This window comes from Magnolia sinica, chromosome 19 (genome assembly GCF_029962835.1).
Source record: "Magnolia sinica isolate HGM2019 chromosome 19, MsV1, whole genome shotgun sequence".
NCBI classification, from domain to species: Eukaryota; Viridiplantae; Streptophyta; class Magnoliopsida; order Magnoliales; family Magnoliaceae; genus Magnolia; species Magnolia sinica.
The window spans coordinates 17466601-17484777 of record NC_080591.1 but is presented as its reverse complement, the minus strand read 5'-3'; the positions used below and the strand labels follow the sequence as shown (position 1 = coordinate 17484777).

The window sequence follows — 18177 nt, the reverse complement described above, 5'->3', positions numbered from 1 at the left end:
AAGACGAAGGATGGGCTATACGAGTAACTAGTCATGCCTTTTGGGCTGACTAATGCCCTAAGTACCTTCATGTGTGTGATGACCGAAGTGTTGAGGTCCTTCATGGGGAAGTTCCTGGTCGTCTACTTTGATGATATCCTGATTTATAGCATGACCAAGGAACAACACCTCAACAATTTGAGGCAGGTTTGTGGGATCCTTAGAGCCGAAAAATTGTACGCTAATCTAAAGAAGTGTGCGTTTATGTCTAGCAGTGTTATCTTCTTAGGTTTTGAGGCGGCTTTCATGGCTTGGCCACCTTCTATAGATGGTTCGTTCGAGGCTTCAGTTCCATTATGGCTCCCATCACGGATTGCATAAAAACAAGGAGAGTTTCAATGGACGACGGCAGCCTCAAAGGCCTTCAAGGAGATAAAAGTTAAGATGACGAAGATCCAGTCATGCGACTTTCGGATTTTTCAAAAGTTTTTTAAGTCGCCTGCGACGCGTCAGGAGTCGGTATAAGAGTACTTAGTCAGGAAGGGCACCATGTCACCTTCTTTAGTGAAAAACTAAATGAGGCGAAACAGAAATACTCCACCTATGATAAAGAGTTCTATGCGGTAGTGCAATCGTTGCTCCACTGGCGTCATTATCTATTGCTGCAAGAATTCGTCTTCTTCTCAGATCACGAGGCCTTGAGATATCTGAACTCTCAGAAGAAATTAAACCCTAGGCACGCCAAGTGGGTCCAATTCCTTCAAGAGTATACTTTTGTGCTTAAGCACAAGGCCGGTGTAGAGAATAAGTCTGGCGACGCGTTAAGTCGTTGAGTCGCGTTACTTAATTCCATGAGTGGTCACAGGGCTAGAGCGTGTCAGAGAGGATTATTCTGAGTGCCTGGATTTTGGAGTTGTGTATGCATCGTTGTTAGAGAGTTCGTCAGGAGCTAGCAGTGATTATTTGATATTGGACGGATATTTGTTTAGGAGTGACCGTTTGTGCATACCTCGCACTTCCCTCCGTGATTTTCTTGTCTGGAAGTTACATTCAGGAGGGGTCGTGGCTCATTTTGGTTGAGACAAGACCATTGCCTTATATTTTATTGGCCAAGCCTCAAGCGAGATGTGACCAAAATTATAGAGCAATGTCGTACTTGTCAACTGGCAAAGCAGAAAAAACAGAATATGGGGCTATACACACCTTTGCCAGTTCCATTCGCCCATTGGCAGGACATCAGTATGGACTTCGTGCTTGGGCTCCCCAAGACTATTCGGAAACACGATTCCATGTGTTGTCGTGGACCGTTTTTCTAAAATGGTCCACTTCCTTGTTCGAAGACCTTTAACGCATCTCATGTTGCCAAGTTGTTCTTTAGTGAGGTTGTCAAGCTTCATGGGTTACTCAAAACCATAGTGTCTGACCGTGACGTACGATTCATGAGTTATTTTTGGAAGATACTATGGCATATGATGAGTACTAGACTCCAATTTTCTTCTGCCTATCACCCTCAGACCGATGGTCAGACTGAGGTGGTCAATAGGAGCCTAGGAAATTTGCTCAGGTGTTTAGCGGGGGAGCACACCAGGACGTGGGACACTGCACTACTTATCGCCGAGTTTGCATTTAATAGTTCTGTCAATAGATCCACTGGTTTAAGTCCTTTTGAAGTCGTTACTGGTTATAAACCTAGGAAGCCTATTGATCTTGTCCCTGTCCCATAGGCCATCAGAGTCTGCAGAGTCCTTTGCACGTCACATTTATTCATTGCATCAAGAAATCAGGTGAAAGATCAATACTAATAATGAATATTTCAAAATTTCTATAGCCCAACATAAACGATTCAAGGAATTCAATGTAGGGGACTCTGTGATGGTCCGCATTAGGCCAGAACAGTACCCTCAGGGAGCCGTTCGTAAATTACATGCGCGTAGCGTTGGACCATTCAAAATTATAAAACGAAACGGTCTCAATGCGTATGTGGTAGATCTTCCACTTTCCATGGGAATTAGTTTCACATTCAATGTGGAGGATCTAGTTACATTTTAGGGGACCACTGATACATTGTCCAGCTTTTCACCTAACCATCCTGATTCCCCAGACCTTTCCCTTGATCCATGGCTCCTTCCTGACCCATCTTCCCAGCCTCTACCTCCCATACCTACCCTTCCCACACCCAGAGAGAAGATAGAGAATATTTTGGACCATCAGATAGTATCGACGTCGGACGACGACTTTCAAAAGTTCCTGGTCAAGTGGAAGTCACGCCCAACTTCAGATAGTACGTGGCTCACCGAGGAGGAGCTTCGGAGACTTGATCCTGACATCTTGGAACGGTTAAGGAGTTTTGTTTCGCCAGTAGTGAAACCTTTGCATTCGGGGAGAGTTAATGGGGACATCATGCGCACGCGCATGCCCCCCACATTACGCACGTACTGAAGGAGGAGGAGGGCCTCACTATCGATCTGGATTGACGACGGCGTTTATGGAAGACATCTTAGTTAGGGGGTTGTGCTATGGAGCATTGGAGTGGACCCGATTATCATATGAATTCTACCATTGGATCTCATGATCATGGCCCGCTACCCTAGATGATCTAGGATTTTGAGTTTTGGCTATTATTGTTATTAGAAACATCATGAACGGTTTTGATTGCGTAGATTAATTATTATTTTAGCTACTTCATCTCTAAGTATTAGTGTGCGCGTATGGCGCAAGGATAAAATTGGCTTTTGGGGTTTAGGGTTTTCTTATAAATAGACAACCCCATGTAGGTATTTTTCAATGAAGTTTCATGAATAAAAATTCTGCGTTTTTTTTCTTCTCTATCTCTCTAAGTTGAAGAATCTAATTGGGTGCAAAACCCCCCTTCCTCGAAGGGCTAACTACCGTGGTGTGAAGCCACAATCATCCCAAATCATCCTCACTTCCTACATCCCACATCCATCATCTTCCACAACCCTCCCATCTTCAAATTCACCCTTTCTTGTACCCAAGTTCTCCTCCACAGCAGATTTTCAGATTCTGGCCCATCAAAGGGGCTGAAACTTCGGCAGAGCACCACGCACAAACTAGGCAGCGGATCGTGACAAATTTTGGTATGAAAGTGGGCCTCCCCTGGCCGATCCTACCCTAGGAATTGTTTTCCGATTTTGTGGGCCCCACACACGTGCGGACAAGCAATCACGCACGTGCGCCTAGGCCTGGTTGCTGTCCACGCACGTGGATCACCTCAGGTTCCATCTTTCCTCAATTGCTCTCCTCTCTCGCCTTAAATCCAAGGCCTTAACCCTAGATAATCCCAGATCTCAAGTATTCCCAAATTTGCAAACCCTAGATTTCCCTCGAATTGAAACATAGTGAATCTCTTGAATTCGGGAATAATCCTCTGCAAGAATGAATGAATCTTAAACTCCTTTGGGCATTGTTTGGTTTATAATTTTAGTTGATCTAGCCCTAAACTTGTGTAGGCTTGGATCCCCATAGATTCCCCTTATTGAATGTTTGATCGCATGTGGGACTTGGAATTTTGTGATTGTTTAAAATTGATATGATCTAAAGCTTGAAATCTTACATGTCATATTTAATTTCATGTCCTGCATCAAATTTGATTACTGAAGGAGCATTTCACACCGTACTCGAGTGGGATAGCTTGTGGGATGGGGGAACACACTCAGTGTGGGTGGCCCATGTGATTTGGGGCCTGTGAGCCCACGAGGGGGATCGGCTGAGTTCCTAACCCATGAGATGTGGGGCCTAGGCTATGAGATAAATGGATTAATTCGCCATACTCTAACAGTTCGAGCTTTTAGAGCAAGTGGTTAATTGTCCTGCATCAAATTGGTATCAGAACGGGAGGTCTCATGTTCAAGACTCCTCACCGGGGGTGATTAATGCAAGGGCATTTTCACACTGGGCTCGAGTGGGGTCGCCCGTGGGATGCACGGACACACTCGGGGTGGGTGCAGTGTTCGAATTATCTCCGATATTATCGAAATATCTCCGATATTATGTTTATCTCCAGCTCAGCGATACCGATAACGCTGGTAGTATCAGAAATTTCAGATATTAACAATGTATTGCTAAGTATCGCCAATGTATCGATATCGCTAATGTAATCGTCAATATTTTCAATTATGTAAATTCTAGGTGTCGCTTGTATTGCTAGTGCATCAATATTGCCAATGTATCGCCAATATTTTTTACTATGTAAATTCTAGGTAATGCTTATATCATAAGTGTATCGACGATATTTCAATAATATCGCCAACGTATTGATATCATCAGAATTTTGTTTATTAGAAGAATTTGTATTCCAATTTTCTTTTCATGGGCACATGGTTGTACGTAGTGTTCAATTTGTCATTGATAATATTAATAATACCTCGATATTATCGATATCGCAACATGCGCGATATTGAAACCACAATCTTTCATTTCCTTTCTAATTGTTGATGATTTCTTGGTGAAATATCATGTGTTGTTGATATTTTGCAATGTCGATGGATGTTTGGATGAAAGGTTGGATGGTTAAATAGGCTGGATGGGATGGTTGGACTGATTTCTTACAACAACATATGCTTTTAAGGCCCCATTAAATGGAAACTTATTATGTATGCTTTCTTTTTACAAATTTTTTATTTCTAAATATGCAAATATGTACATTTTAACATCTCCTGAAGTTTCGCTAAAAATTCCACCGTTTTCCCATGTTTCCTCGCATTTCTGGTTATCAACGATATTATTGGCGATATCGATATTGTTTTTGTATCCCTGGCCATCGAAACCTGTAGCGATACCGATACTTCGAACACTGAGTGGGTGACCCATGTGATCTGGGGGAGGTCTCGTGTTCGAGACTCCTCACTAGGGGTGATTAATGCAGGGGCATTTTACACCGGGCTCGAGTGGGGTAGCCCGTGGGATGCGGGGACACACTCGGGGTGGGTGGCCCATGTGATTTAGGGCCCACGAGCCCATAAGGGGGGTTCAGCCGAGGTCCTAACCCATGAGATGTGGGGCCTGGGTTATGAGATAAAGGGATTAATTCGGTATACTCTAACAGTTCGAGCCTTTAGAGCAAGTGGTTAATTGTCTTGCATCAGTATGTATGTCTTGAACAAGCAAATGAGTCACTACGGAAGAGACACCATGTCAACATAGGATCTATATTTCTTGGATATTTTAGCCCAGGAAAAGAGATCTCTTCACCACTTGGAGGTGCAAATCTTCGATTTGAATTTTGGATGTAACTTCATTACATCTTGATGGCAGTCCGCCCCCCTTGACTGTTCCAGCCAAGATTTGAACCCACAAATATGTCATTTTCATCTAAAAATTCCTTATTTCCTCCATTGTGTACTACATTTTCAACAATCCTCCAAATATGTTGATATTGAAAGGAAGAAACCGGAATAGCAAAGAGTGAACATTCTAACTATTTGATCTTCAATCGGAAAGAGAAACTCCAATAACCACTTGTATACATGTCTTTTCCCTCAGCGGGTAGTAATGATATTCAACATTCTACTACTGCTAGTTCTACAACCATGCTCTGTATTTACTTGTCCTCAACATACAGTCATTTCTTTCTTTCCTTTAAATTAACGTATTTCTTTTATATATGATTTGGAACAAAATAATATAGTCTAAATCATCTTACATTCAAGAGAATTGGTGTAGAAACCATGTCTTCCTTGGTTTGCTCACATGTTATATATTTTTATGAAGACATTTTGGCAAGTTTTTATATTTCTTCCAGTTTGATTCCAACTTGAACTATAATCATTTGTTTCTTTGTCCAGTGGCGTATAGAGGTGCAATCATGTTTCATGAAGAACCATTTAATGGTTTCCATTCGTTTGGTTTCTGGGTATGTCTCATTTGCAAGAGATTTCGATTTTATGTTCATGCATGATGCATTCATATATCTGTGACCATGCAAATGTAGTGAAAAGAACAAGAAGTGATATCACAGTCTATTCATTCCAACCCACTTCAGTAACAGAATAATACAAAAAGATTGCTTGAAGTTATTTGAAAGTTGCATGTGTTAGTGTGCATCAGCCTCTTGGGGACCTTCAAGTATTTTTCCCCATTTTGTTTTTGGTTCACTCAATTTCTAATATCAAAAGTATTTTAGATTTTTAGTTGGTCTTACAAGTGTTTGTTTATCTATTTCATCATAACAGAAAGTTATTAACAAATACATCCAAGTCAACATGGTATTGTATACAAATATAATGGGAGCGCCTTGGAATGATCCATCAACGCTTCTAATGTTGTCCATATTTCCTTTTGTGGGTTGTTCCACATATGAAGTCAGAACTTGGGTGAAGAATCCTCACCCATGTTAACAAGATCATTATTGATGGAATCAAGAAGAGGCAATAAGAAGCCAGCCTGTAGATTTTATCTTCATTCCTATCTGGAGAAATAGTTACCGCTTCAAGCATTCCGGTATGTCATTGAAGCTATTAACACATTCATTTGAAGGAAAAGGGGCCAAAGCAGATCCCTGCTTGGTGGTTGTATATCCAGTGATTACATTCCACTACCAACGCTTTCTTCATAAAGAGGAAAATTTTCATTGATGAATACAGATAATAGTCATAGTAAGCGTGAAGCGAAGTAACAACATATTTGGGTATGGAGCAGGGAGGAACCTGTTTCAAGATATTAGCTAACTATAAAGTGTGATTCTAAGCAAGATTAACACTTAGCTGAAAGATTCGTGCACCTAATTTGAAATATATAAAAATCAGTATGTGAATACACATGATATAAGCACATGTACGAGGGAGTTGCAACTAAAGTGACAACCACTAGTGGAGAGTTAAGTGAGTTTTCAATTTAGTAGATCTACACCAAGGGTCGATGTTGAGTCTATATCTTTTTGCATTGGTTATGGATGAACTAACTAGGCATTTGTAGGAAAAATATTCCATGGCATGCACATGACACAATTTTGATTTGCGAGACAATGGTGGAGGTAAATGCAGAGCTAAAACTATGAGAGATACTTTAGAATCTAAATGTGTTAAAATTATACTGACAAAGACGGTGCATGGAATGCAATTTTCATAGTGAGAGGATTGGAAATGAGGAATTAGTTAAGATTGATGGCCAAGTACCCCAAAATGACCATTTCCAATATCTTAGGTTGGTAACTCATGAGAATGGAGATGTTGAGACGGATGTTGCTGATGGAATTGGAGTTCTGTTGATGGAGGGCAAACGTGCCTCTAGTTTTATGTGATGACCTCATACCAATCAAACTAAGGGTAAGATTTTATAAGACAACTATTAGAGAAGCCATGCTTTATGGTACAGAATGTTGGGTACTCAAGAAACAACACATTCATAGAATAAGTCCAGCTGAAATGAGGATGTTGAGATTGATTACTGGCAAGACAAGGAAAGATAAAATTAGAAATAAATGCATTCGATGGAACTTTGTAGTAGCCCTAGTAGATAAGAGGATGAGGAAAAATAGTCTTAGATGGTTTGGCCATGTGTATTGGAGACCAAGAGTTGCAACATTAGGAGTGAGTTGGTTCAAGTTGAAGGCTATAAAAGGGTGGTGGGAAGGCCCAGAAGGATGTGAGTGGAGGTGGTAAGAAATGATTTGATGATCTTAGAACCCAATAAATAGAAGTTTAAGGATATGATCCTTAATAGACTAGAATGGCAAAACATGATTTGTGTAGCCGACTCCAATTAGTTGGGATAAAGCTTGGATGAAGATGATATATCACCATCATCACTCATGCCTCTAATCCAAGCCTTACCCCCAATTAATTCGCTTCGGCTATTCATGATGGAACAATGAGAGCACAAAACTCCCATCGGCGCAATCTAATAGACTATTACATATGTCGATTACAATCAAGCACTATCTAATAGTCTAATACATAGGTTTATCAGAACGAACGAGTTGAAGATGACACACACACACACACACATACACACACACATGTGTGTGTGTACATACTACATCTCCATCTTCGATCCCTAGTGAGGGCATTGTGACAAAAATACTTACCTAAAAGAGCAACCAAGAGCCCTCAAGTTTCTTGACATGAGACCATGAGGGAGATTCAGATTGAAACAGAGAGCAACCAAGAGAGAATATGAGAGCAATTGAGATCCCGAGGTCAAGAGATCATAGAGAAGACTCGCAGAGGAGAAGAGGCAATCAAAGAGACATTGGAGGAGTCAATCCAAAGGGGAAAGAGAAGTTTTGAGACTCAAGACCTCTTGGGCATTCTAGTGAGGGTCACCATCTCGAAGTTCTTGGAAGTCAACTCCTCAGCAGGCCCTGATTGAGAAAGTTCTTGGAGGTTGACTCCTCAACAAGACCACATCACTCTCGCATCCCGACTTCTTCCCCTCCCAGAAGACCTCCCGATTGGGGGGGTTCTCGAAGGAGGTCTAGGAGTAGTTCCATTGATGAAAGAGCCAGGAAAGTGATTGTAATGCCCTGAAAATCAGGGGTCGAGTAGAAGTCCAACTCCCAAGTTCCAACGCATCACTTATGCAACATATTTAATGATGATTAAATGTTGTCTGTATTGGTGCATAAAACATGAATAAGATTAAGTCAAATCAGCAAAACATAATCCAGGGACAGTTGTAATACGCAAGCGGAAGACTAACTCAAATATGTATAACTTTATAAATCAGTATAGGTCCCCAAAGTATGTATGCATTGCCAGGTCAATAATTACATGTATTGCCTTAAAATACAAAATGTCAAAAAATGTAATAGTCTACTACAAGTATAACCCTGAAGCCCCGCCGATCAGGACGGTCTATATAAACCCTCCTGGATACTGCATATATGAGAAAGCATCCTCATCGTCTGTGAAGTCCGCTTCTGCCTCATCAGTCGGGTCTCCATCTGCAACTAAGACAGAGTCTGGTTGGTGTTTAAAACACAATCCCGTAACGTGGGAGTGAGTGATCAACTCAATGGAACAATAAAGCAAAGGTTAACATGTTCTCAATTCAGTCAAGCAGTAATGATAAAACAATACAATCAAACATCCCTAGGTACTCTGATTAATGCAAGAATGGTATGTATAAATGATGCATGCCCTCGTCTGCACTCCCTCTGCGATCTTCATCTAACGGTCGCGCATGTCAGTCACTTCCTCGTGCTCTCTACTCAACGCCAAACGGCACATGCAGTGCGGTGCATGAGCGTGATTACCAAGTTCTTATTAGTCCTTTTCATACAGCAGGATTGGGAAGCTAAGGTACCTCCCTTATATCAATTCCCAAACGATGATCCATTCTAGGGTCGTCAGTCCTAGTAAATCTCATACGTTGTTACGGTTCTAGGTCACTGCAAAGGGCTCGTCACCTTATCAGTGTAGACCTAATATGTACTTTTGTTGCTATGTAAGGGCTCGTCGCCTCTACGCAGTCTTAGCGTACGCTCGAGGTCACTACAAAGGGCTCGTCACCTTATTAGTGTAGGCCGACGGCTTGAATATAGTGTCTCATACCACTGTATTTGGCTCACGAGGCTGTGTTGCTCACTGGACACTACGGGGAGGCTCGTCACCCCAGCGTAGGCCGACAGCTCGACCACGGTGTCCCATACCACCATGCCCGGCTCATGAGTCTTAGCGGATCGAGGTACCAAGGTTAAAGGGGTTTTCACTGGTGAGTTTGGTACTTTAGATTCAAGCAGTGGCGTCCATACATGGGGAACATACATTGGGTCAATCGGGTTACTTGACGAGCTCGACTAGTACGAGCACACCTCGAGTTGATCAACATGAAGGGCGTAAGCGCTCCGTGTGGCCTAACCACTGCCGACAACCAAAGTACGACTCGGGTTCATCGAACGCGTCTTGTGTGGCGAAAACAACCTCAGCCACCTAATCGAGATCTGTTACCGATTGCCTGGACTAAGTCATAGTCTCAATCACACTCAGTTGCAGTTTATATATCACATATGATATGCATAGCAGCATTACACAACAGTTCAACCATTTCAAGCATTTAGCATTTCTTGAAACACATAGTACACATGTTATCTTACCTAGACATTACTTTCATAAATCACATAGTAGGAAGATAGGTTACATAAAGGAAACTATTGTTATAGAGAAGGGGATTGAGAATCCTGTCTCAACACCCTCATTTCAAACATTTAAACAAGCATTTCCTCATACAGGCGTTTTATCAAACACTTACACTACACATATCCCATACATAAATTAATTTACTTAAAACGTATATTATAGCAAATCCTTTCACATAGGAGTTGCAACACATACAACGATCATGTATTACCAAACATCCATCATAACAGGTACTAATCATAATTCCATATTCATTCAGACATTTAAACAAACACTTAGTCTACACACTTCAACATACATGACGTATGTTGGTTATAACAGGTGTTAGGGCAAACCCTTTCACCACGGAGTTGTCACATATACAACAACCATATATCCACGACGGATAATCATGGCAAGCGCGAATCCAAATTCCATACTCATTCAATCATATCAACAAACACAAGAATGTACTATATTCAACATAGTTCATATATGTGTAAAGTGCGGGAAATATCGTGTCTAAGCATGTGATAGCAATTCAAGTCAGTCATAAATCATTAACTGACATTGAAAGCCTTGAAAACCATAACCTAAACATTTATAGTCCGCACCTTTCGCCGGTAGACTTGTAACGAACTCAGTTTGAACACTAAATCCTCGTCTACGGCACAACAACTACCTGAATCACGAAATAGATTATCTATTTCGTCGATATCTCTATTTGGATTTCTAAGACAAGATTAGGGTTAGGATTTTTTACCTAAGTACAGAACCGGAATCGCCGGAATAGCGATGTAGGAATGGTGGTTGAGTGCGTGGAATAGCGGGATCAAATCCCAGGAAGAATCTCCAACTCTCACTCTCACTTTCTCTCTTTTTCCTTCTCTTTTCTCTCCTCTCTCCCCTAAGGTTTCTCAAATTTGTATGAGCTGAGAGAGAGAGAGAGGGTTTAAGGTCCTTATATAGGCCCAGGACTGATGGAAATGGCCCTAGGGCCAAGGTATACTTAGGTTATATCCAAAGGGTGTCTGTTTTAGCCCAACGGAGCACTTCTGGTGGCCCCTTTTCCACGTGCTGTCGGGCTTAAGCTCCCTGACATTGGATCTAGGTTAGGCTGAGTTTTCGCTTCGATCGAGTTTGCAGATCGACCGTGGCGGACCAATTTCAGTTCAACGGTCACGGTCACTCGATCAGGGCCACAAGTACATCGACATGTGTGGGACATTTCTCCTGATCCGAGGGTGTATTTGGGTCTGAATCTGACGGTCTGAATCCTTATATTTGGCCCGCAAGCGACACGACTCAGATTACTTAAATTCGGGTTTCATTTCTAAAGATATTCACGTTTCTCACACACTTTGCTCCGGGCTCATTATGCATTTCTAGACACAATTAAGACTTGATTTCCGAGGGGGTTGTCAAGTCCAGTAATGCGGTCATAACTGTATAGTTTTGCGGTCATCGGACTTTCGACGTGCGGTCCAGGTCCGATACGGAGTTTCGGTATGCTCCCGAGAGCAACCGGGTTTAGGGATGGATTCTAGATTTCAGGGTAATGTAGCGTCAATGATACTGCACGGTTTGGGTCTTACAGATCATATTTAAAGTGATTAGTGCTAATTTCATAAGTACTCTAGTTTAGCACTTGCTAATACTAACCAAATTTCTAAAGGTTTCGGTCCTGGGTGATTTCTGCCTGAGGTGGTACTCGGGTCCTTGTACGGATTTTTCCGAGACGTTACAGTGATTCCCCAAGCAAGCAAGGGTTATAATTCTAGAGCTCCCGCTTAGCCTTGGAATGGTCATCATGGTATCCTTGGTAAGCCCCCCCTATCAATTCCCTGGGAGGACGATGGTTGGACACTTTTTTCTTTGCGCTTTCCCTCGATCCTGCCAAGCCTCCCATCTAAGCAACCCCCCTTCCCCACATTGTTCCTTGCCAACTTCCCACCTGAGTAGGATGAATACAATTTTTTTCGGTGTTTAGTAAAGATGAGGCCATCCTAAAGTGTAAAGGTGATGCAGGGACATGTGATGGCTTAACCATATATGCATGCATAATCAGGTTGGAGAGATTCAAATAATAAAATGAGGCAACTAATTGTTATCAATCAAGTTGATTAAGCAAATCTTAACACAGAGATGAAATCATTTCGTCAGGATCATGCCCCGTAGCATAGAATCATGCAAACAGTAAAAATGGAGGACCTAGGGATATCCCAAATCTATCATAAGCCAGTCCACAATCAAGTTGGGATTCGATTCTCCTGACTAGCCATCCCTCTTTTCCGTTCAAACCAAAAGGGAAATCCGAGAGGAACGAAAGAAATGAAGAGAGATGTGTTCGAGATGACAGGGGGTACGAATTTTAGGGCATTAAAGAAAAGAAGACGTTGGTTCTTACCTTTTCCTGCACCTCAAAGATCTGGAAAGAAGGAAATCTAAAAACCGGGTGGAATCCTCAACACCCAAGGGTCAATCCTGAAACCCTAATCTCTTTGATAAAAGAGGAATGAAACATACAAATTCCTATTCATTCAATAATAATAAAATAAGGTTTCTCACAGTGTATATATAAGCTATGAAAAAATTAAAAGTGCACTAAAGTATCTGAAAACAAGGAAAATAACAAAAAGATGAAAAAAGTAAAAAAGTGCACTAAAGCCCCTGAAAATAAGGAAAAGAACAAAAAAAATGCCTAAAACTAAAAACACTCGCACGACAAGGTGTGAAATTCATTACATAGGCCTGCGGTCAAGGTGCAGTTATGCCGCTCCTGCACTCATAGCACGTCAGAAAATGGGTCCAATGGACCTGACGTCCATCCACATTAACTCCTTCACTCCGGTACTCTGTCGGCGACGCCTTCTCCTTTGGTATACTCTAAAGGGTGCACCATTGATGTCCGCATCAAAAGGCTCCTCCATTAGCCATAGTTTCGCCTTTGTTTGACTAGACTTTGAGAATTCAAAGCCCGAGCCAGAGCCATATCCCTCCACTAGTCAGGCTTTAACGGTTCGAGGATTTCTGTTCAAAATGCTTGTTCGATCTGAACTCAATCACCCAAGGCCCAATGAGGAAAGATGAGGAGCTCACTACTAAAGGTATCCCACAATGTCCTATTGTTGGAAACAAGGCTTCTAGTGGTAGTCTTTGGACCCATGGTCGCTCCTTCAAAGACTCCCCCCCCCCCCCAAAGTTGGAGTTGAAGCCTCAACTCCTATGAGTGAGCCCCAGATTTGTTGGATTACTAGCATCTCGGGTCTTAAGGTTTCTATGGACCAATCTCTCATTGATGAGTCGGTGGAGGTGTTTCAATGGAGTCTGGCTGTCACTTGTCGAAAAGGGGTTTCCTTTGTTGATATCTCAGCCTAGCTAGTGAATAGTTGCAATCTCCAAGTTGGTTGCTTCGCCCTCAAGCCCTTGGTCATAAATGGGCGGACTTCTCCATTCTCAGCAACGTTAGCAACGTCAACCTTTGCTACCTCTTCCAAGGCATATCAGTCGAGCTCTAGAACAAAGACTTCATGTTGACCTTACGACCCTGCATCGACGAGGTCCTAGTTGACCGGCAACAAAATCTAGGTGGGAGCTCCGTTTTGCTTGCATCCTTATTAGGAAAAAAAATCTTCTCCCCACTCCCTCCAAGATTCTTGTTTCAGTTGGGTCTAACCGTTTCGATATCTTGTTATGGTTAGAGATACCGAGAGGGTGATTCTGGTGGTATCTGCAGTTCAGAAGGCCAGAGACTTGTTACAATGTCATTCCCTATTGGTGTAGAGCTCCTACAAGGCACCGATTCTAGCTCGAGTGGTTAATAGCAGACATGTGCCCCCCTGTGTCCCATCTTAGCCCTCTGTCTCCCACATGTCTCTCTTGTATCCCACCTTAATCAACCATCCCACTCTCTTGCCCTACCTGCACCCTACCCATCCAACTATCCTCTTGTGGCCCACCTCTTCCATCAACATGGCCCGTCTATGGACCTACCCATCCAACCATCCTCTTGTGGCCCACCTCTTCCATCCACATGGCCCATTTATGGACCTAGTTTTGTCTAGTGCAAATCTTAAAATCACCCCCCCTCCCCCCCCCCCCCCCCCCCCCTGTTGATCAGGTGCCACATCCCCACTGCCTTTCCCCTATCAAGACTGATGAAGCCAACACTAACTTGTCTTGTTAGAGAGATCCTAGCACATGTGCCACTCGGATTAGTGAGAGATCTCTCCATGACAGGTGGTGAACCAAGATATGCAGCTAGTCCTTTTGGATCTCTCTCCTAGCAAAAGTGTACCCCAATGTTGTCACCTCCTCCCTCTAACGACGAGGGCAATATTTATGACCGATGCCTCAAGCAGCCCTCCATTCTTTAAGCATACACGTGGTCGATTGGTCAGGTTTGATTTATTTGATCGAGGCCCTCTCTCTTTATGACTCTAGTGATGAATCATGCGATGGCATCGACAAGGGCTCTGAACCATCGACACATAGCACCTCTTCATTGCCTGTTGAGATGTGTGGCTCTGACCACTAATGCTCAACCTCCTGTCCCTACGTCAGTGACTTGCCAGCGTGGCCTACTAAGAGAGAGACCTCTACACACAATTGCCTTGAGCCGCCTGCCTCTAACAATGATGTCAATCCCAACTCCTTTCCTTCGGGAAGTTGCCTCTCTCTTGGACGCGTGGCGAAGCATTTAATTCTCCTTTATCTGTTTCGGGTATTCACATTGAGCCCCATGGTTTGTTTAAAGGATTTGGAATCCATCAACCACTTGTTCATCCACTGTTCATTTGCTTATCGGATTTGGTTGGCCATTCTGGATCGTTTGCACACTCCTTGGGTGATATAGTGCTCTATTCTCAACATTCTCTTCGTTTGGCATAGCACTAGTGGAGGATGGTCCTAAAAGCTCATTGGCAACTCTTCATCCTAGCTGTCTTTTGGGCTATCTAGAAGGGGAGGAACTTCCGGACCTTCCAAGATACATCCTCCTCTGCTAAGGTGTGGATTTTGATCTTGAGAGAAGTAGAGGATTGGTCTTCTTGCCTCCCGGCCTCGGATCACCATGTCTTTTCCCCCTTAGTGTCTGTTTTTGGGGTCTTGCTCCCTAGTTCAAGTTTTGTAGCTTTCTTTTTTATCCTTGTTTTTATAGTGGCTTTTCTTTGTTTTCCTTAGTTGTTCCTCTTTCTTTTCTTTTGTTCTTGTTGTTTCCTTTATTTTATTTAATAAAATTTTCTTATATCTTTCAAATATGTGTGCGTGTATAACACAGGTTACAATCCACCCAATGATTACTTCCAACTTTTCATGTGTGCGCGACATCTAACTTGCCCAATTGGTTTTCCCCATCGTGAGCATTACCTTGTGCAAAAATAGGCCACAAACACTCATCAAGTGCACCACACTTGTATTTTACTATTTATCAATGGCTAACAATTGTTTTCACAGTGCGCCCCCCCCTAATGGGTAAATAGGGCGTATTTTTTCACTAGGTAATCATCATAATGGGACCAACCTATTGGAAGGGTTGGATTTCACATGCACATAACAGGTTGCAAGTCAACCACTGGGTGAATGTAACATGTGGTGTAACGTGTGGTCCAACCAGTTGGACTTGAGACCCTCTCTCTCTCTCTCTCTCTCTTTGAGTGTGTGTAGACACACACATAACCTATGTAATGTAAATTGATTATACATAATAAAACATGACACAAAAAATTGTTAATTGTACAACTCAGGTACTTTATTTGTTGTGATTGTATGACAATCTCCAGCATGTCCTAGGATTGCTTTGAAAAACTTAATGGATGTTATCTTATCTTGACCAAAGAACAGGAAACTTTTCCAAGATGTCTATAAAGGTTAAAGATTTATTGCCAAATGGAGTGTGATAAGGTTTATTTGGTCTTTACAATGAACTAATCACCAATTTTAAATACATGATTCTACTACAATTATATGAAAATTTGAAATGGATTTTATTCTGTTCCAGTGGACAAATATTAAGAAATTGGCAATTTGTCGTGTTTCTACAGTTTCATAATGATAAGATATCTTCTATCTTGTATTGAATGGATGATTTTCTTTCAAGTAAGATTGATGTTGAGGGAAGCAATACAAAGAAATGGCTTATTCAACTTATTAAAATCAGTTATAAGGACTTCATGATAAATATCAACAAGGATGGGTGGTGAATTTCTTGAAGTGATAATAAGGCTAAGGGTGCCAATGGGTTGGGCAAGCCCGTTAGGTATTCAAGCCTTACAAACTGCCTCTTGGGCTCAGGCTAGACTCCTAGTGGTGTCAAGTCTAGATGAGTCTAAAAGTTCAGGTCCAATTAGTTATTGGGTTGGGTTCAGTCAAACTCAGTGGTCTGCCAATTTCAATCAACTAAAGGCATTGCGTAATGGTATCACCTAGGTATCAGCTTTATAATGGCCATTAGGAGGGTGAATCTCAAAAGTTATTGTTAAAATTCTAAAAACTAAGAGGATCCCAAATGTGTGTGATTTTTCTGGTTTTGGACATGTATTTGATAGTTTAATGGGCCATTCTTTGGTGAGAATGTCTGTAGGGCAATGTCGACTTGACTTGTTGAAAGTTGGCCAAATAGGCCCTAATCGAAAATAAATCAAGCATGATTTGATGGTTTATGGCCCATTACATGTAAATGCAACAAAAGAAAGATGAAAATAAAATTAAAATAAAAAGTTATAGTTTACTACTTTCGATATTTCCCAAAATGGTCCACTTTGCTTCGATTCATTGACTTCTACTCAAATTTTGTGTTTTGATTCTCAAAATAGGCCTAGATCTAGTTTAAAAGTAGTTTTTAAGCTTCCTTTATAGTTGAAATGAAGAAAGAAGTGGAAAAACGAGAGAATATTGAAAATAAAAAAAATTCAAAATGGGCCCTTTATGGCCGTATCGGCCTGTAACAGCTATATTGGCTCTGTAAATGTGCCATTATGGCCATATTGGCCCGTATCACAATAATAGGGTACATTTCCTTTATGTACCCAATGTTCGAAGTATGGTATCGCTACAAGTTTCATTGGCCGGGGATATAGAAACAATATTGATATCATTGATAACCGGAAATGTGGGAAAAAATTGGGGAAACATGGGGGAAAGAGTTGAATTTTTCAGTGAAACTTTGGGAGATGCTAAAATATACATATTTGTATATATAAGAATAAAAAATTTGCAAAAGGAATGCATACATAATTAGTTTCTATTTAATGAGGGCCTAAAAGAATGTGTTGTCATAAGTAATCAGTTCAACCATCGCATCTATCCTTCCAACCTTCCATCCAAACATCCATCGATATTTCAGAATATCGACAACTCATCATATTTCACCAAGAAATCGTTGAAACTAGAAAGGAAATGACAGATTGTGGTCTCGATATCGCCCGTGTTGCGATAACAATAATATCGCGATATTATGGATATTATTGTCGACAATTTGAATACTACATACAACCATGTTCCCATATATATATATATATATATATATATATATATATATATATAAACTTCAAAATGGATTTTTTTTAATAAACAGATTTTTTGGCGATATCAATGCATTGGTGATATTATCGAAATATCATTGATACATTGACAATACAAGCGACATCTAGAATTTACAAAATAAAACATATTAGCGATACATTGGCAATACAAGCGACACCTAGAATTTACATAGTAAAAAATATTGGTGATGTCTACCCTATATAGTAATGGCGCGCTCACGTTTTTCAGAAGCTTTAAGAGATGGGGGTGAAATGATTTCGTGTCTGTCCCTATTAGTTTCCCTATAAGGCAGTAATCAAGCTTATAAGGAATTAATTAGTTATTAATGACTTTAATAGCAATTCTTGGTCCCATGGTATTGCAACAATTAGTATAGATTCATCCTTTGAATTCTAAAAGTGCATTAAGGCTAGTGGAGCGAAGGGCACCTTACGAAAGGGGCCTTTGATTAGTAGGGGTGCAACGACTTTGATTGGCAAAAGCAACTTTAGTAGGACTTTCCCATGACTTAGTATGATTTTGGTCGTGGAGGAAATTTCGAAAGTCTTTCAGGACTGGGACATTCGCCTCAGGCGAATCG

At 41.4% G+C, this 18177-nt stretch overlaps 1 protein-coding gene across 1 annotated transcript in view; it reads left to right on the top strand.

Moving 5' to 3' along the window:
* The window catches only part of LOC131234536 (MLO-like protein 4), a 73925-nt gene that overhangs the window by 41340 nt on the left and 14408 nt on the right, over positions 1–18177 (top strand). The window contains exon 12 of the mRNA XM_058231477.1: positions 5784–5851. Within this exon, the coding sequence (XP_058087460.1) occupies positions 5784–5851 (68 nt within the window). The remainder of the gene's footprint in view (positions 1–5783; positions 5852–18177) is intronic.